The sequence below is a fragment of the Podarcis bocagei genome (assembly GCF_964188305.1).
Source record: "Podarcis bocagei genome assembly, chromosome: 5".
Taxonomy (NCBI): Eukaryota; Metazoa; Chordata; class Lepidosauria; order Squamata; family Lacertidae; genus Podarcis; species Podarcis bocagei.
Genome location: NC_138129.1, coordinates 50,313,889 through 50,333,739, shown reverse-complemented (window position 1 = coordinate 50,333,739; position 19,851 = coordinate 50,313,889). Strand labels below are relative to the sequence as shown.

General features: G+C 41.5%; 1 protein-coding gene across 1 annotated transcript; it reads left to right on the top strand.

The window, feature by feature from the left end:
* The first annotated feature begins 1,635 nt into the window (after positions 1-1,635).
* On the top strand, positions 1,636-17,742 carry PSMA5 (proteasome 20S subunit alpha 5). Its single transcript, XM_081194225.1, has 9 exons — positions 1,636-1,820; positions 3,615-3,681; positions 6,993-7,119; positions 8,236-8,303; positions 9,840-9,947; positions 10,055-10,113; positions 12,839-12,941; positions 13,470-13,556; positions 17,464-17,742. The coding sequence occupies exons 1-9, from the start codon at positions 1,792-1,794 to the stop codon at positions 17,539-17,541; spliced, it is 726 nt and encodes a 241-aa protein (XP_081050351.1). The 5' UTR covers positions 1,636-1,791; the 3' UTR covers positions 17,542-17,742.
* Positions 17,743-19,851: the final 2,109 nt, after the last annotated feature.

Below are 19,851 nucleotides of genomic sequence, written 5' to 3'. Positions count from 1 at the left end.
GGCCATTGTGGGTCCAAAGTGGGGGATCCCACAGCATCCTCCTTATACTATTCGTGAATTACTGAACTGTTATCCAGGCAAAAAAGCAACTTCCTTAGCAGGGGCAAGGGGCTGACGTAACAATGGTTGTGTTACCACATGCCTCAACAACAGCATCCCGCCTGCCAAGGTATGTGGAATTGGTAGAAGGTGAAGGGAAAGGACTCTTGGCCGGTTAAGTCCAGTCAAATGTGACTACGGGGTTGCAGCGCTCATCTCGCTTTCAGGCCAAAGGAGCCGGTGTTTGTCCACAGACAACTTTCCGGGTCATGTGGCTAGCATGACTAAACCACTTTGGGCTCAATGGAACACCATGAAGGAAACCAGAGCGCATGGAAACAGTGTTTACCTTCCCGCCACAGCAGTACCTTTTTATCTACTTGCACTGGCGTGCTTTTGAACTGTTAGGTTGGCAGGAGCTGAGACAGAGCAATGGGAGCTCACTCCCGTCGCAGGGATTCGAACCGCCGACCTCCTAACTGGCAAGCCCAAGAGGCTCAGTGGTTTAGACTACAGCGCCACCCGCCAAGGTATGTGGTATTGACCATTTGCCATTATTCGTGGAGAAGGGGACCTGAATCAATTGAACTTTAGGTGATGCTGTTGTGGGAGCTGTTTTGGCATGTGTGGAGATTTTGTAAGGCAAAGAGCTGGACAGTTGGGAGCAGCCAGAGCATCCTCAGGTTGCGTCAAAGGATGGATGCTGATGATGGAGTGCAGTTGTCTTGCAGATACAGGATTTAACAGTCATGGTGAGGGGCATTTTAGAGTCTCCTTCTACTGCTACTTTTGGCTTTCTCTACCATACTCTTCAAACTCTGAGTTCTTTCAGTGCCTGTGGCCCTTGAATTCAACTTTCCCTGCTTCCCAACTGTGGATCCTTCAGCCTCACAGAGTCCTTGAATCACGATGAATTTGAGTATGCTATTACAGCTGAGCAGATATGGGAGGGGGGACATCCAGGGCTGGAAGACTATCATAGCTCAGTGTGACACAGTACTATATCTGAGTAAGTAGAGCACATGGATAAAGTCCCAGATTCACTCCTTGGCATCTTTAGCTTAAAATACATTAGGCAGCAAGGCTGGGAAACACCTCTGACTGGGAATCTAGAGTTTTGTTTTAATGCCATTTGTATGCTATCTTTGGTTTTTTTTGTTTTTGTTTTACTTGTTGCAAGTCGCTTTGTCACTTTTCACTGTGAAAAGCGATGAAGAAATTTAAATCAAAATCATAATCATAATAAGAGTGCCTTTGTCAGTCGGATGGATGAGTTTATTTTGCCAGTTCTGGGATGGGTGAGTTTATTGATGTCCCTCAGAATAAGCTTGTTCCTTATAAGCGTTGAGTAAAAAAAGCATTTTCCTCGCGCACTACAGTGGCACCTTCCGATCCACCGCTGCTTCTTCTTGTTCTTCGGCGATTTCCTGTGGCTGATACTGTAGAAGGAAGGGCGGACTTGAGGTCCCTCCACAGACCATGGCAACCATTAGCCAACCAGGGCTCGGTACGAGTGTTTCTGAGACCAATAGCACGACGGCACCGCGAGAAGTGGATTGGCCGGCGAGCCGCAGCGCGTACGGCGTGACGTTCAACGCATGCGCGGGGCGACAGTGGCTTGTGAAACCGGGTGCTGTGCTGACAGGGCCGCAGCCATCCCCGGCCTAGCGTGGGGGCTCGAACTCGGACCTGCAACTTCCGTGCCTCGCGTGCGCTTAGTTCTTTTCCAGTGCAGCCGCCGCCGCCGCCAACATGTTTCTCACTCGCTCGGAGTACGACAGGTGAGTGCGAGTAGGATGTGAGGGAGCGCGGCCTGCGCCTAGTCAGGGGCTGAGTCACTGCGGGGCGGCCTGCCTGCTTCAGCCTTCGGGTGCCGGCTAGAGGCGCCTTCCTTCCCTCCCTCCCTCAGGCGCCCCCTCCCCCTGCGAGGGTCCATGGAGGGCGGGGATGCAGGTGGCCTTCGGAAGTCTCTGCTCCCCTCGAGAGACTGAAGCGCCTCGGGCCTGACGTCCAGCCGAAGGGCGTGAGAACAGTCGCTTAGCCCACCTCCTGCCAGAGAGGAGATCGCGGGAGGCGCCATCATCACGCTCGCTTGAAGGCAAGTCGCCTGGGAAGCGGCGTGGTCTTAAGAAGATGCCGATAAACTTGGGATGCCCACCCTTGTTCTGCTCAGCAGAAAGAAGCCCGTTGCAGTAGCAAGTTGAGGGGAAGCAACCCCGCTCTCCTCTTCTGGGCTTCTTTTTTCTCCAGCCAGGTGGGAGGTGAGGACAGGCATTTATGAAGGCTAAATTGGAAAATTCCGTCCTGCAGAAGTAATGCACCGACTACATCAATAAGAGAATGAGTGTTACTGACTCTGCGCAGGTTTCAAGTTATTTTCACTTGTAATGTAGGCTGATCACAACAAACCTCCTCTTCCTTTTGCTCCCCATCCCCTCTGCCTCCAGGTCCAGTTTGTCTTAAATATGCATTCTCAGTGATGGGCAAACATGAGTTGTGAAGGGACTTGTGTCCTTTAAGTTGTATGCTGTTTAGAAAAACATAAAGTTAACCTTGTACTTCAATGCTGGCAAAATTCTCGATTGTGCCAGTCTATAACTGACATAACTTGTGTTGTGCAATGGTAGCTTTGTATTATCTGAACTGTTGCAGAGGCAAGGCCTCAGCAAGTTTCCTTAGTCATAGTGATGGAGTCTTCTAGCTTTTGCTTTCAGTTGCACCGATTTGACAAAGGTTATAAATGATTCATCATACTTAATAAACTGAAACTAAACAACACTTCTGTACTTATATGACAGTGGGCAAATTAACTTATGCAGAACGTCTCAAATTAATTTGTTGAATATTAGGTAACATCACACAAACAGCTAGCGAATGAACACTGCTCAGTTCCCTGTGATACTTAGGGATTTACAGTATAAGAATTTTCCTTGGGTGCACACTTTACAAAATAAATTTAGTTTTAGCTCATATTTATTTCTGACTTCAGACTCTCAAGTGCCAAATTCTGGCTTAAATCTCCCCCCCCCCCCGGAAAATTGGTTGCAGCTTGACAAACCTGCAAGATGAAATTGAAAGGTACTTTAGGTATTTTTGGTTTTCCCCAGGTGAGGTTGGTGGCCTCTCATTTATGCAAGGTAACACAGAACATTTGTGGTTATAGAAATCACAACTCACTTTAAATGATTTATTCTGCCTTTAAAACCCACACTGGCCCTTGGTAGATTTTGCTATAGATGCACAAGCATTGTTGTAGATTATTATTTTTTGTTCGAAAACTGGAACGCTCACTTCCAGGTTTCAGTTGTTCAGGAGCTGATTTGTTTGGGAGCCAAGGCGTTTGGCTTCCAATGTACGACTGTATTTAAACACTTACACACCTGCCCACTCACTGAAAGAAGCATACCTAGTTCTTTCTTCTTACAGGATATAGCAACATTTACTTCTGTTTGTAAACTTCCTGACACTTCCAAGAGTCTGACTCATTTTTTTCAGGTTGTGATAGTAGGAACACTTACTTTTGAGTTACCATGCATAGGATTCTGCTCTGAGTTTACTTTTTCTTCCAATTTCAGGGGTGTGAACACTTTTTCTCCAGAGGGAAGATTATTCCAGGTGGAATATGCCATTGAAGCTATAAAGGTACAATAAGCATTTGAGTCTCTTCTGTAAATATCACCTCTCAGTTTGTTGGTGTAATGTGAACAATGGGTTAAATTATACAGTGCATGGTCTCATGTCTTGAGGAGCATACCCCCCTGGATGTTTTGAGATAAGAGTGCCAGGTGCACTGGGTTACCATAGCAACACCAGTAAGCTTAAATGTATGACTTGCTGATTCATACACTCTCCCATTGGTTCAGGAAATATGCCTACATGTAGAGATGGGTATAATAGTCTCTAGTGCATTGCTTTTATTATGGTCTTCTCCATGTCAATGTCTCGTCCTGTTACATGATTTGTTTCTATCACTGTCTGACTCAGAATCAGTGAGGGAAAGAGGCTGTGGGTTTTACACAGCAGTTTTAGCTACCATGGTGATAGTGTTAATGGATCTCTCTGTACACATGTATCTTGACTGCAGAGACCAGAAGAATGGTATGCAGTAGATAATAGTGTTTAGCTTTGTCTTATGTCTGGTGACAATAAACACTTCGTTACTTTGAATCAGTGTTAGGAACTCAGATATATAAGCTAATCATTAAATGACACCTTAAAGCTAGGTTATGGACACCATCATTTCTATACCACTTCATATTTTAAATAAAAAATCTCAAAGTGGTTTACAACACATTAAAGCATCAAGTAAAACTATCCAGAATAAAACAAATTCAAGCTTCAAGGAAAATATTTCAGATCCTTCTCTAAGAGACATTTTGCTTTCACCATATTTATTTACCTACTTAATTTTAATAGCTGCCCCATAGCAGAAGTACTCTAGGAAGTGGTTTAGAGTGTTGGACTTGGGAGATCAGGGTTTATATCCCCACTCGGTCATGAAGCTCACTGGGTTACCTTGGGCCAGGCACAGCCTCTTAACCTACCTCACAGGGCTATTGTAGGGATTAACTGTGGGGTGTGTGTAAATCATGTAGTCCTTGGAATATAAATGTAATAAATAAGCTCTTCTGCTTACCTGCTTAAGAAAGCTGGAGAGGCTAGCCAGCTGAAGATGTCAGTTGCCAACCTGGCATCCAGAGATCTCCACATGGTTGCATTTGGACCCGCACCAGTTGCAAAATGTGCCTGGCATCTGGCCAATTTCTAACACTGCTTTGAACTGTGTGAGAGAGGAGGTTTTCCCATAATCAGGGACTCTGGAAGAAGGTGTTCTTCTGAGGACTCTGCTGGGGCTCCCACATACTCTGCTGATAAATCATACTGATTGAAGTATGGTGAACTACCAACTACCAGATGGGCGGGATATAAATAATAAATTATCATCATCAACATGATTATGACTTCCACAAGTCATCAACAAAGTCTGGATGGGTTGAAATGGGGAATCTCAGAGCCATAGCTTCAGAGTGAGGTGTACAATTTGAGCAACTTTATCCAAAGCTTGTGCTGCTTGTTCAGATCACAGAAGTTTAGATGGTACAGACTGTGAGCAGCTGTGCTTGCTTTGGTTTTGTTGTTGTGCCTAACCTGGTGTTCTTTAATTGTATTAATCTGCATAAAATTAGAATTTTTGTAAAATGTTAAACTCATTAAGACTACAATCCTATACATACTTACCTAGAAGGGAGCAGGTCTCATTTAACTTGGAACTTACTTCCAAGGAGACAGGAATAGGATTGCACTATTAAGTCAAGCAATAAAGTTGATGTCTGTATACCTTAGATGACGACTTCTGTGTACAGTACACTTAAATTAAATGGTACTTCTTTCTATCATGCTCTGCATGCAACTAAATTTTAAGAAATCAGTAATTAATGTTCCTTCTAAGAACAAACACAATCAGACTTACTTAATGTGAGCTTTATATGGTAACTAGCTATTTTGGATCCACTAGTCCTTGCAGTGATGGGCTGTATTGGGCGTTGGAACCAGTACAATATATTTGTGCAGGCCTATTAGAATCAGGACACAACAGTTGTGCATTCATCATTAAGTACCCCACATTTACTCTTAAATATGCTTCCATCATTAAGAAGAGAAGCATTAAAAGATTATGGTAATGACACTTAGTGACTTTAAGAGTCCAGCAGGGACTCCCTGTGGCCAGAGCAAGTCTTAGCTTTTGCAATCCACATATTTTCAAACACTGTTCCCAGTTCATTTCTGCTCACTGCATTATCAATAATCCTTGAGTGCTTCCAACTGTGCTATTTTGCAGTTCAGACAGAGAAAATTTAACTTGTAACATCAGTAGAGAGCTTATCTTAGATAAGCCACTGTTTTCTAACTAAATGTATTTGTATAAAATATTTGCATTGCTTTGCATAATTATAATTTTTTGCAGTAAGCTAAAGACCAGTTCACAACAATGCCCATGTTCTTTCTTTGTGTTAAGACACATTTATTCTCACTTTTTTCGTACTTTGATATCGTAATTTAACCCGTGTGCAGCTGTACTTACTTTTTGTGCCTATTATAGAGTTGTTATGATTGTTCCCTGTTTTATTTATTTATTTTGTATAAATGAAATAAAATTTTTTTTTATCAAAGGGGAAAAAGCACCTCTAGATGATTTAGGCCCCAAATACCTCCTTCCCCACAGATTGTCTTAGGTGTGATTATCCATGTTTGTTCCACCATTTTCAGAAATTAGAGGGAGGGATCTGGGAGAGGACATTCTTTGCTTCAGGCTCTAAGTTGTGGAATTCCCTCTCCATAGAGGTGCACCAGGCACCTTAACCATTTATTTTCAATTGTGTGCTGAAGAAATACCCTTTTACTCTGGCCTTTGACACTTGAGATACAGTGGTACCTCAGGTTAAGAACTTAATTCATTCCAGAGGTCCGTTCTTAACCTGAAACTTTTCTTAACCTGAGACACCACTTTAGCTAATGGGGCCTCCCACTGCCGCAGCGTGATTTCTGTTCTCATCCTGAAGCAAAGTTCTTAACTCGTGGTACTATTTCTGGGTTAGCAGAGTCTGTAACTTGAAACGTCTGTAACCTGAAGCGTCTGTAACCCAAGGTACCACTGTATATGTTTTAGGACCCCCTCTAGTTGTGCTTGTAATTTGTTTTAAGTATTTTTAATGCTTCATTTTATATTGTTGTAACCCGCCCTGGAACCTTATGGTGAAGGGAAGATAATAAATTGAATAATAATACATATGTAGGTAAAACATGATTATATTTTTTTTCTGATATTCTGAATCTGATTATCACCAATTATGTATGTTAAGATGTGCATCTCTTAAGTATATAGATCAGATACACCAAATATCAAAGGTGGTTGGTAGTATTAATCTTTTCCTCTTTTCAATTTTTTTTAAAAGCTTGGTTCCACAGCGATTGGAATTCAGACAGCAGAAGGGGTTTGCTTGGCTGTGGAGAAGAGGATCACCTCTCCACTTATGGAACCCAGCAGTATTGAGAAAATTGTAGAAATAGATGCTCATATAGGTAAGGGTCACAAAATCTCACTTATTTCTACAGTAAATCATGTAGTGTGTGATGCAGCATGTACGTGAATAAAACTCTTCCTCTGCGAGTCTCTTAGTGATAAATTATCCTGTAATGCACACTACAAAGTTATGTGCAGACTTTATTTGGTGGGGAATTAATATTTAATGGTGGCAGTCACTGGTTTTCCAGGCTCCAGGCCAGCAGGACATAGTTGCAGAAGTAGGAAGCAGCAGCTGTAACTTGCTTCTGGTTGACCTCACTAGTGAAAGTGTGTCCCCAAAATTAGAACTTGGAGGGCAGGGAATTGCAATGTAAACGCTTGATCCTGAGCCAGCTTCTGTGCTGGAAGCTCACTGATTGGACCACTAATGTTAGCCTGTCCTCTACTCAAGACAGTTTCTTGCATAGACACGCACACACCACAGTAGAAAACTAGGGTGTATTCTTAAATACATTACATTTTTATACCTTCCTTTCCTTGTATTTAATATTAATATCATCTCTTCAGTATGGATTTTTCCCTAGTACACCATTAACTTTTTTACTGTTCACAGACAATTGTTTGTGTTTTTAATCAACTCTGAAGATGTAACACTGGTATTTTCATATTTCTAGTAGCGCATGAAGGCAGTGTTAGAAACTGAGGTATGAAAGCTAGGTGCTAAATGTGCCCATAGTTATGGGCACAACTATAGAATGTCTAGGTACGCTTTTTAAATAGTGAGAATACAAAGCTGAAAATGAATGAACGGAAGCTAAAATATTATGTTCATTTAATCCTTCCCCTGCCCATCCCCCCTAGCATTCTTAAGAGCAGTGCTTTTTTCTGGGGGGATGCAGGGGTACACATACCCCTAAACATTTTGTGAATCTTTGTACTTTTGTCTATGTACTGTATTTATTTCCCCCAATTTGAACTATAAAATGGTGATTTTCTTGAGTCAAAATGAGAGTACTCCTAAACGTGTTTTTAGAAAAAAGCACTGCTTAAGAGGGTGTATAGTTAAACTACAGAGTTCATAGGGATTTTAAGTTACTTGGGAAATTGAAACTTTTTTTTACTTCTTGCAAATTGGATCCAAAGCTGACTAAAGTTTGTGTATCTCTTTATAGGTTGTGCAATGAGCGGTTTAATAGCTGATGCAAAGACATTAATTGACAAAGCAAGAGTTGAGACACAGGTAAAATTTAAATGTTGATCCGTGTTGCATCTCTCCCCTCCTCCTTTTGTTAATGTCAGTCATTTATTAGCAGAACATGGCTAAATAGAGCTGAATATAGAGCAACTTGAATCTCTGTCTTTATCTAAGGAATAAACAAAATTGAAGGTTAACTTTGAAAGGTCAGCATAGGGTTTTCTTGTTCTTCCTTTATCAATATATTATTTCCTGTTTACCCTGAATATTAAAAAAGTCTAAGATGTAACAGGGTAACCTATCATTGTGTTTTTGGAAGAACCTTATTTAATATGTAGAAAATACATACACTCTGAAACAATCCAACACTATTCTTGCCCTCTTTGTTCTAGCCAATGAGCTCCATCATTTTGCTCAGGTGGTGGTATAAATCCTTTCTAGGTAGTTAAGAAAGATTGAGGGGCCTTAATTCCCCTAACTGCATAGGAGTCACCACTCTATGAGTGACTTCTCTGTGACTCGGATGATGTTTAAATGGTCCAGCCAGAGGATGCTGTGGTTGGATCTTTATAATCTCCCAACCTGTATAGGAACTGTTTATGAAAAACAGCTCCCGGTGGCTAGAGAGACATTAAAAAGCATCCTAAGTAAGTAAGGTAAAGGTAAAGGTACCCCTGCCCATACAGGCCAGTCGTGACCGACTCTGGGGTTGCGCGCCCATCTCGCTTAAGAGGCCGGGGGCCAGCGCTGTCCGAAGACACTTCCGGGTCACGTGGCCAGCGTGACGAAGCTGCTCTGGCGAGCCTGCACCAGCACAGCACACGGAAATGCCGTTTACCTTCCCGCTATAAAGCGGTACCTATTTATCTACTTGCACTTAAGGGTGCTTTCGAACTGCTAGGTGGGCAGGAGCTGGGACCGAACGAAGGGAGCTCACCCCACCGCGGGGATTCGAACCGCCGACTATACGATCGGCAAGTCCTAGGTGCTGAGGTTTGTAGAGTTGATGTACAGTATCTCGCCTTCGTCAGATAGTTGGGCTATATGATACTTAGGTGTTCTAAGAGGAATGGCCAGCTGGTGGCCTATGAATCACATTAATTATTTCCCCAATTCCTTGTGACTCCCTAATGGCACCACAATGAAATTGGCATGTGAAACTTTTGTGTAATTCTTCCCTGGTAAGCACATTCTCACTTTGTTCTGTTCGGAGATACACATGATTGTTACTTGGGGAACAGTGCTGCCTAGAACAAAAGTCAGTATTTTAGGACTCTAGTGCATAATGGGAGAAGATGCACCCAGCATCCTGAAGTGTCTTCTCAGGATTGGGGTTAGGGACCATTTTAGGATTTTAGCTTCGGGGGGGGGGGCAGCATGCTGAGCCCTTCTTAGCCAAGTTGCTTCCATAGAGTGGGGCCAATGACTAGCTAGCTCTCCAAGAAGAAAAAATTGGCTATTGCTCATTGTAGCAGTAAGATCCTTTATTTGATTTGTTGTAACTTTGCTCTCTTTGTGTGTGTGTGTGAAGGAAAAACTCTCATGAAAAGTTACAGAGTTCAACCTGCTCTTTTGTCTTAGAATCACTGGTTTACATACAATGAAATCATGACTGTAGAGAGTGTGACACAGGCCGTGTCCAACTTAGCATTACAGTTCGGAGAAGAAGATGCTGATCCAGGTGCTATGGTGAGTAGGTGCTTGTGCCAGTTATATTCTGCATGCACATCTTTGGCAATTGGCTTACCCAGTTACTCAGCCATTAAAGTCTTGATCCTTCTGTGATTATGTTCCAGTCAAGGCCATTTGGTGTGGCACTACTCTTTGGAGGAGTTGATGAAAAAGGACCACAGCTGTAAGTTGCCCGTTACTTCTTTCACTCTTGTTTTCTTTGTATGTTCAAGTGCAGTGTGTCTACCTGTTGTGCAATTGGTAGGAAATGGGGTACCCTTTTGAAAAAAAGGGGGGTATCTGACACCTTGTGAGATACTGTGTCAGTAAATAAGTGGCAATACATTGGATTGATATTGCAAGATGATTCAGAATATTGCAGCAGCATCCTAACCATATTATGCTAGCATCTGTCATAATCACTAAAGTTTGAATAGCGGTGAAAAGGTTGGGGTTGGAGACTATTACCCTGTAAGCTGCTTTAAAGATATTTTTCCGTTGGTGCAAACCAGCTACAATAGTGCAATCTAAATACGCCTGATGCAGTTCAGTAACTCCTTATGGTGCAATTGTGGTGGACAGGCAGGATAACATGATGAATTTTGTCACAGTCAAATGTTGGCTTGGGCTACCATATGCCACTGTAGGTATGCCTTATCTATAAGATCGGGGTGCAAGAGAAGTCTACTCCGTTCCTGTTCTCAGAGTTGCCTAAGTGGTACATTGTTACACAGAATGTGACACTTGCATAAATCCCGAATGTTTGAACATGTAAACATTCAGAGTGAAAAGGGGAGTATGCAAACAATCTTTTCTAAAGGACTAGCAGAGCTATTGGTAATATAATATCCGTAGTCTGCTATGACATTCCTTAGGTGGGGTTGGGAGAGCATTTGTAACCAGAAACTGTATACTTCCAAGCTCCAAGCTCTTTTTAAAGCAGCAAGCCTTCCTCAGTTTTGTAGGAGAGAGAGCAGTATGAACAAGGGTTGAGAGTGTGATTAAAACAAAGGATGGCACTAAAAGATAAGAGAGTTGCAATCTAAAATTTCAAAAAATGTTTGTTGAAGCATTTTTCTTAACTAAATATATGGACCATGCATTCAAGATCATTTGCATGTGCAAAATATTCGTAAGTACTGCTAGCATTAACCTGAAATCAGAATAAATCTGCAAAATAATAATTGTCTGATTATCTTTTCAGTAGTCATCTCAAGCATACACCCCAATGCCTTCTGTACTGTATTTTACTTTATCAGCCAGTTTGTCTCTTGATAATCTATTAGAATTGCAAGTGATACCTTAAATTCATTCTCAGAATGGTTGAACATTTGATTCTGACTAAGACTTGAGTTTTTTGCACTCTTCTCTTCCCTTTCCCACCCATTACCTCATTCCCCATTGTTAACATTATCTTTATGCCAGTTATTTGCCATTTGTTTTGTTTTTTTTAAAAAAACAACTATTTAAAGACGATGAGTGGTTTAAAGTGCAGTCTGTTCTGTCTAATGCTATAACAGATTGAAATATTGCAGGAATATAAGTACAGTTGTCTGGGGTTTGAAGTCACCTCCATGGAATTTTCATCTTCTTTCTCCCATTGAGGTGTATAACGTGAGAGACTCCATAGCCTCTTTGGAAATTTTGGTCCACACAACTGCTGTATCAGTTCTTGTTCTGTCACCTCATGTTCTGTCCATCATTTAATTTAATTTATTTGGGAACATACATAGAGATCCTTCAGGCAATTCCTTAAACAGGCAATACCCTTTTAACATCTAATGAATCAAAGTCCAGTCCTGTGAAAGCTCATACTCCTAATTTAGTTTGTGGTTTATTAGTTAAGTAAATAGTTGGTCTTTGTAGCTCCTTAAAGAATAATATGGCCCTGAACCAGAATACAGTGGTACCTTGGGTTACATATGCTTCAGGTTACAGACTCCGCTAACCTAGAAATAATACCTCAGGTTAAGAACTTTGCTTCAGGATGAGAACAGAAATCGCGCGGCGGCAGCGGAAGGCCCCATTAGCTAAAGTAGTGCTTCAGGTTAAGAACAGTTTCAGGTTAAGAATAGACCTCCGCAACGAATTAAGTACGTAACCAGAGGTACCACTGTATGCCATTTGATATGTGATTATATTATATTATATTATATTATATTATATTATATTATATTATATTATATTATATTATTAGTGTATGTGTGTGTGTGTATGCGCTCTTTTGGAGGGTTCCATGACTAGCTATTTGGAGCAGGATCAATTGCTGGAGGAGAGCCAGGAAAGACCAGTTTCTGTGCAGAACACCACACAATGCTCTATAGATTAAAATAATCCAACTATCAAGATTTTAACACTTTGGCTGCCATGCACACCCATGACTGGTTTGCATGTAACTCTAAACTATGTGCTTCTGTGAGTCTGAGCAAAACCTTGGGCTTGAGGATTCCCCTCTCCTCCTCCTGTGTGGCTGAGAGGAGAAAAAAAAGTAGAATTAAATATCACTTTTCCTAATTGCTTTTTATGTTCAAATTAGGAAGCTTATTTTAAAACAAATCCTGTAGTTTATTAAGCAAGCCTGCTTCATAAACCATGGTTTGACTATGGTTTGTGTTGCAGTTGACTAGTTTTTTTCAAGCCACATTTCCTGCTTCATGTATAACAAGCCAGAAATTGGTAAATTTAATCCTTTTTTCACCCCTCTTCCTTGGCCATGTGGGAGGAAAGAGTGCTCAAGCCCCAGGTGCTGCTCAAGCTCAGAAGCTTGTGCATGTAGTACTGAATCACAATAGGTCAAGTTTATAGACACCTCTTAATCCTTGAAGTATCATGCTTTACTGTGTCTCTTCTAGAAAAGTTCCTTGTCCCATTAATTTTCTACTCATCCCCCATTGCCTCTTCTTGTGTAGGTTTCACATGGACCCTTCTGGGACGTTTGTACAGTGTGATGCAAGAGCAATTGGATCAGCTTCAGAAGGTGCACAAAGCTCTCTGCAAGAAGTTTACCACAAGGTAATAGGATGAGAGCTGAAAAAAGCATATCTTGATTTTTTTGTCCCATAGAACACTCTTTACTGCAGTTCCCTGGTGGAAGAACAGAGGTAAAAGAGACAAGAATGACAGTTCTGCAATTGACACGTGGTCCCTAATCTTTCTATTATGAAGGTGTAGTAAAGCAGCTGGTGCCTCCTGATGTAAATGGAACACTACATTTCTCAGTTATAAAGTTATTCTTATAGTAGTAAGTTGTGGGCAAGTATGGACAAAGATTTCTATTAATACTTCTCTAACAAAGGATTAATAGCTAATTCCATACCAGCTCTTCATTCTAAACCACTCTGTAGAGCAGTTATTCTATCCAGGCATTCATATACAATGTCATACCAAAACAAACAGGGAAATTCTTGTGTGCCATTACAAACCTCTTTTAGCTTTTGCTAAAACAAGCAGATTGTTTGCTATATGGAGACAATCTTGGTATAGAGATTTAAAGTAGCCATGTGTGCACCAGTGCTTAACTTTCATAACTTCTCTTTACAGTCAATGACACTGAAAGAAGCAATCAAGTCATCCCTTGTCATTTTAAAGCAAGTTATGGAGGAGAAACTGAATGCAACTAACATTGAGGTATGTATTTTGCTCTTTTGTTAAAGGCAAGCATTTTCCACCTGTATCTACAGTATGGGAACAACAAGGCATTATGTCCCTTAGCTAATAGCTGCTTCTTCAAAGGGGATTCATGTCTTTGCATAAGAACATAAGAAGAGCCTGCTGGATCAGGCCAGTGGCTTGTCTAGTCCATCATCCTGTTCTCACAGTACCCAAACAGATGCTTTTGAGATGCATCTTTAAAGATCTCATACTTATAACTGCAGCTTTGATAGTTCTGACACCCTTTAGCCTTGAAGTGAGTGTTCTTGCATCCTCTTGCTCAAATAATAGCAGCCCTAACTTCTTATCATCTTGGTGCCTTTTGAGAGGCTCTTTAGCATTGGTCACTACCTTGGTGCTTCTCTCAATTTCTATAGCTGATTTTTATAGAAGCTAGAGACCATTCCTGTGGGAATGAATGCCCTGGTTAAACTGTTGTGGGATTCTGAAAATTCATTTCCTGGCAGATTTTTTGAAAGTGAAAACAGAACTCAGAGTGTTGTTATATATTGTAATACCCTGCTTTTTCCCTTGAAGGGACCCAAGGCAGCTAGTTAAAATCTTCTGTGGTGAGGACTTGTAGAAAATGTTTTATACTATCTAGAGAACATGCCTGTTTGCCATCTTTAAGAAGGAAGTTTCCTTTGTTCAGCAGTGCTTTCTTGGCACTCAAGTTTTAGATGGAATAAAAATTGTGTGACTTCCAAGGTTTTTCTGTAATAAGATCTGAAGCAATGTTAAATCTCCAGTGTGAGTTTTCAATACAGGTTCAGGGAGCAAAAGTTCTGTGTGCACTGAGGGAAAATCTTTGGGCTCAGAAGCAATGTACATTATTACAAGTTGCAAGATTCAGGGAAGCCTCTATGCATAGAGATGCATGTGTGAGGGCTTCCCTATTAGATGCCCATGCTAAGGTGTGGATGGTGGAAGCAGGGCTGTGGTGGGGAGGGGGGAAGCTATGCAACAACAGGGGGTGGGCTCAAAGGTGCAGTACCTTTTTACACACTGCCCCTTTATGTGAGTAATGTGTGATGTGGGTCCTAAGTGTCTAGTATCATGAGAGGGGGAGAAAAAGTTGTTTAGCTACACTTTGCACTTCTCTTTAAATCTCTGATGTCCCCCTTTCGTAGTCTGCCCCTGCAATTAAAAAGCACAAAATGCTTTAAAGAATGTGCTTCTGATCACATCTAACATGGAGTGGAGGCAGGGAGACTTCTGTATTTTTAAACGTAGCTCTGTGGACTAGAAAGAGAATAGCTTAGTGGTAGAGCATCTGCTTTGTATGCAGAAAATCCCCGGCTTGATCCCGAAATTGCCAGGTAGGGCTGGAAATGTTTCCTAGCAGAAACCCTGGAGTGCTGCTGCCAGTCAGCAGAGACGATACTGAGTTAGATGGACCAATGTTCTGAGTCGGTAATAAGGCAGCTTTTTACATTCACATCCTAACCTGCCTTCACTGAAGGAGAGAAATAGAGTTGAGTGTCATCTTACTCTAAACTCTGAACATCACCCAGCAGTTTTCTTTAAAAAATTAAATGCTCGTGAACAGAATTGGGCCCTGAAGGACCCTATATCATGATTAAGAGGCTATCACTACCATATTCTGGAATATTCTGACCAGCTAGGAGCAAAACCACCACAAAACCATTCTTTCAACTCCCAGCTTGTTCAAGTGACTGAGAAGGATATCACAGTTGATAGTGTTGAAAGCTGCTGATTGTCTAGGAGTTTCAGCAGGGTCACACTCTCAGTCTCCGTTTTTCAGCATAGGTCATGTACCAGAGTGATCAAGGCAGTTTCTGTTCCAAAGCTGGGCTTCAAGCTAATTAATAATATTGGATAACAACAACAGATTGGTTTCATCCAGATGTTTTTGGAGTTGCACCACTATTAGCCGCCCTTAAGAAGGGTTGTTAGAGGGTTATTTCTGTAGTATGTAAACAACGTACTGTACTGTACAAAAGTAAAGAAAGTCACACCTTTCTACAGTCATACAATTTTATAATTCATTCTAAAAATGAGCCTAACATGTTTATTCATAGAATTACTGAGATAATGTGCTTCAAAGCGCTTCACATACAGTATTCATATTAGGCAGTGGTGGCATTATTGAAAAGCTGTGAGATGCATCTTCATTGGCCGTCTTCTTTGCCATCCAGCCTACCAGTATTTTGCCACTTTGGGTTGTATCTAACACTGTTGGTCTGATTCTGCAACAGACTTAAGCTTGTGCAATGGGACTTCCTCCTCCTCCTCTTTCCTGTAGCTCCCTGTGCACCAACAATATGCTGCAGAGGGTTGGGGGACCCTCTGGAGCAGATTTGAGGGACATGAAGTAGAGGTCCCATTCAGAACACAACTCCATGCAGACAGCATTTTGACAACATGGAAAACCATACTAAGAGCCTATCTGATTTGTTTGCATGTATATATATATATTTAAAAATATATATACCAGTGTGGTGTAGTGGTACCAGATATACCAGAGAGCCAGTGTGGTGTAGTGGTTAAGAGTGGTAGTCTCATAATCTGGGGAACCGGGTTCGCGTCTTCGCTCCTCCACATGCAGCTGCTGGGTGACCTTGGGCCAGTCACACTTCTTTGAAGTCTCTCAGCGCCACTCACTTCACAGAGTGTTTGTTGTGGGGGAGGAAGGGAAAGGAGAATGTTAGCCGCTTTGAGACTCCTTAAAGGGAGTGAAAGGCGGGATATCAAATCCAAACTCTTTCTTCTTCTTCTTCTTCTTCTTCTTCTTCTTCTTCTTCTTCTTCTTCTTCTTCTTCTTCTTCTTCTAAAAGGAGCCAAGCTCCTTGAGCCATCTCTTGACTATGCTTCAGTTCATACATTTTGAAGGGTCTGCACCGCCTTTGTGTGCTGGAGATTACTGCCATCTCCTTTACAATGGGGATGATGGTTAGTGCAAAGCGGGCCCTGGAAACGCCCAGTAGCATGGAAATTCAGTTCATATGACTCTTCCCACCCCTTTTTAAAGGGAATTACCAACAGTGGATTCAAGTGCTTTGGAGAAATGGGTTGCACAATAAAAGCCAGTACTATTTTTCTAGAAAAGAGGTGCCAGAATTCACCATGAACACCTTCCATGCTCTCTTAGAATGGCACCTGAGAGGGGCTGGAACTCAGTTCTGGCAAGTTCCAGCTGAAAAAAAGCCCTGATAAGAGCTATCGTGCTCATTTTGATAAAGGAGCAGCTGAATCCAAGCATGTTCAGTAGAGGCTTCTTGGTTTTGCCTCTGCTACAGAGAAATAAAGTACATTAGAAGTGTCACATATCCTGTTTCCCTGAAAATAAGATAGTGTCATATTAATTTTTGCTCCCAAAGATGCGCCAGGCCTTATTTTTAGGGGATGTCTTATTTTTCCATGAAGAAGAATACGGTACACATTTATTGTCGTAATTGTGAGTCAGCCAGACTCCATCAGGGCAGAGTGAGCAGCAGGCGGCGGTGCAGGCTCTCTGATTTAAAGAGACCTTGCACTGCCTGAACAGCTCCGGCTGCACTGGCCAATCAGTGAGCTGCGTGGCAGAGCCCGCCGCTATGGGCTACGGTCCAGAGGAGTCAGACGCCTTACGGTAGCTTTGGGGGCCTTATATTCCGGGGAGGCCTTATGTTCGGGGGAGGCTTTATTATCGGGGAGGTCTTATTTTCGGGGGATGCCTTATATTACAGCGAGAGGCAAAACTGGAAGTAGGTCTTATTTTCCGGGGATGTCTTACTTTCGGGGAAACAGGGTAGCTGTTCAGGAATCTGGTACGTGTTAGATTGGAACAGTCCATGAGCCAAAAGAGTTCAAACAGTGATCTGTCTGCTGTGTCTTCTTAATGTACATAAGCATATGTAACCTTTTCCTCCTGTCCTTGCAGCTTGCAACAGTGCAGCCTGGGAAGAAGTTCCACATGTACACAAAAGAAGAACTTGAAGATGTCATCAAAGATATTTGATGAGGGAGAGAACCTCTCCAAATGCCTCATTCCCTGATCACAGCAAACTGATTCTTCAGTTTTTTTCCAGTGCCCGTAACTTTATTTCAGCAGCAAGTATGCCTGCTCTTAAACAAAGGCTCAAAATATTTTTTACAGTTTCTGTACATATAAAAGATCTTCAGTAAGAGGAAACTAGAATAAATCATTTTGTTACTCTTATGTCAATTCTTCTATAATAAAAGTTCTGGGGTTGGAGGAATGGTTCAACTTGGTGCTGGACCAAACTGGAAACGTTGCAACAGCAAGAGAGTGGAAGTACAATATCCCAATGAAAATTCAGGGCTCCCTTCATACAGTAGTATTTCAGAATGCGACTCTTAACTTCAGTTGACTGCTTATTCAGTTCATTCTTTTAAAAAACTAAATCACCTCCCATCCTGACAACAGTGACAAACATCACTGATACAGTATGCTGTGGGGAAACATTTTAGACCCCCAAATCCCTTTTTCATATTGCAAGATAGCACCTGAGTAAGTAGCACAGTTAAAAAACTAACTTTCTGGGCATTTATACTGTTCACTACAGTTAAGATTACTGTATAGCACTTCACTTACGTGGGGCAATTTTCTGTTACCTTTCTAATCTAACATTACTGTGCTGAGCTGTCTTCCTTTTCTGGGCAGCATTCATAATCAAACTCCCAGACATGTAGCCTTCAAAATCCACTTCTGGAGCTCCATTTCTAGACATTCAAATGGCATAGCTCCCTCGTGTGGGAACACATGTTCTTAATGAGTCAACAGAATTTAGCCGCTAGTGAATTGATCTAGTCTTGCACCTTGTATCTTCCTATGGGAGAGGATATGCTTCTATCCTAGATAAGAACTGAATTGTCAGACAAATAGGCCTGCCAATTTCATTTTTTAAAGTTTTTAATAAACTATCTAGTCTGACTTGCTTTTTAGATATTTGATACTGTGGCCAACTGGCTTTATTTTCACTTTAGAACAGGAGTGCGTGGTAACTTTGTGCCATGCCCTTGTTCATTTCTTTTTGTTGTTCTAATGCATATCAGCAAGGCTAGAGTAATCTAAGCTGCTGTGAGAACAAACAATGCAATATCAAACAGGTTGGGTAAAATGGGAAATTGTAGGATTACTCATTCAGGAAAGTTAAGAATTGTCTGTCCCATTTAACAGCTTGGCAGACAATATTTGCCTAGCAGTCATTGGTACTTACAAAAATATTTTGCCAGAAATGAGAGCTGTAATTGCATCTTGAACACAGTTTAGATTAACACAGAAATGATTGTGTGTGCCCTTAGTGGCTGTACTTTGGCTGAGCAGAAGTTAATGGTCTTAATGAGCAATAAGCAGAAAAAGGACAGGCCTATGCTGGGCTAGGTAATGACCTGCATAGCAGGTGGCTAGTCTGTGCCTTCTGCTTATCTATAAGAATGGATACATCACAGGATAAGCTTGAATGGGTGCATTTTAATGCCCATTTGGAATATAGAACTGTTGTTTTTCATCTAGCGCTTGCCCTGTGCAAAAAGGAAAACCTTCCCTGGCACTAAAGACAAAGGCTTTTTATATTCTGCTTTAGGCGCTGTTGCTGGTACCAGAGACCATGTGATCATACCATGATTTCTCTCAAATCAAAAAGCAAGACTTTGTTCTCATCGGTCTTTCTATGACCGGAAGTGATTCAATTTTTGCCTACTACAGTCAGATCTTGAAAAGTGTGTCTCCTTAGCCCATGAGAGACTCTGAAAGTAAATAATCTGTAATGTAGCTGTAGGTATGCCTGCCTGCACATTTCAAATGCAAATGAACATGGGCAAATAAGGTAGGAGGCTCACTAGTTTTTGAAACAATTATTTTGTCCTTGGTCCAAGGTCAAATACTGGACTCTTTAACTGATCTAAATCACATTTTTTATGTGTACAAGATGCTGAACTTTTCCATGGTGCTTTATTTCCTCATTTTCCTGGGTCAGCTATTGGTTGCCTACAGGATAACATGTACTACTTCCATATCTGCAGGATCTGTTTCACTATATGCTCCAATACTCATGGAACATGCTATTTTCTTGAGGGTTTATTGTACCTGCTTTCTGTTTTGACAATTTTTAGATACATCATATTAGGTGTCCATAGCTGATGCTGACCAAACCAAAACACCTGTGCCAAATTGTGTTTTCTATAGTGTATAGTTTGATTTGGTTGCTTGTACAGATGCATTTGTTCTGTAGCCATAGGTTAAAGCAAATACATCAGTTCAGTTAGCGACATTATTGGATCATCAGCTGGTTTTTGCATCAGCTGT

Bases quoted from the DNA above. Each gene is read 5' to 3' on its own strand.
- PSMA5 (XM_081194225.1), top strand. From the start codon at position 1,792: ATGTTTCTCACTCGCTCGGAGTACGACAG. The intron at 8,304-9,839 runs GTAAAATTTAAA...CTTTTGTCTTAG, and splicing joins AAGCAAGAGTTGAGACACAG to AATCACTGGTTTACATACAA. The intron at 12,942-13,469 runs GTAATAGGATGA...TTCTCTTTACAG, and splicing joins TGCAAGAAGTTTACCACAAG to TCAATGACACTGAAAGAAGC.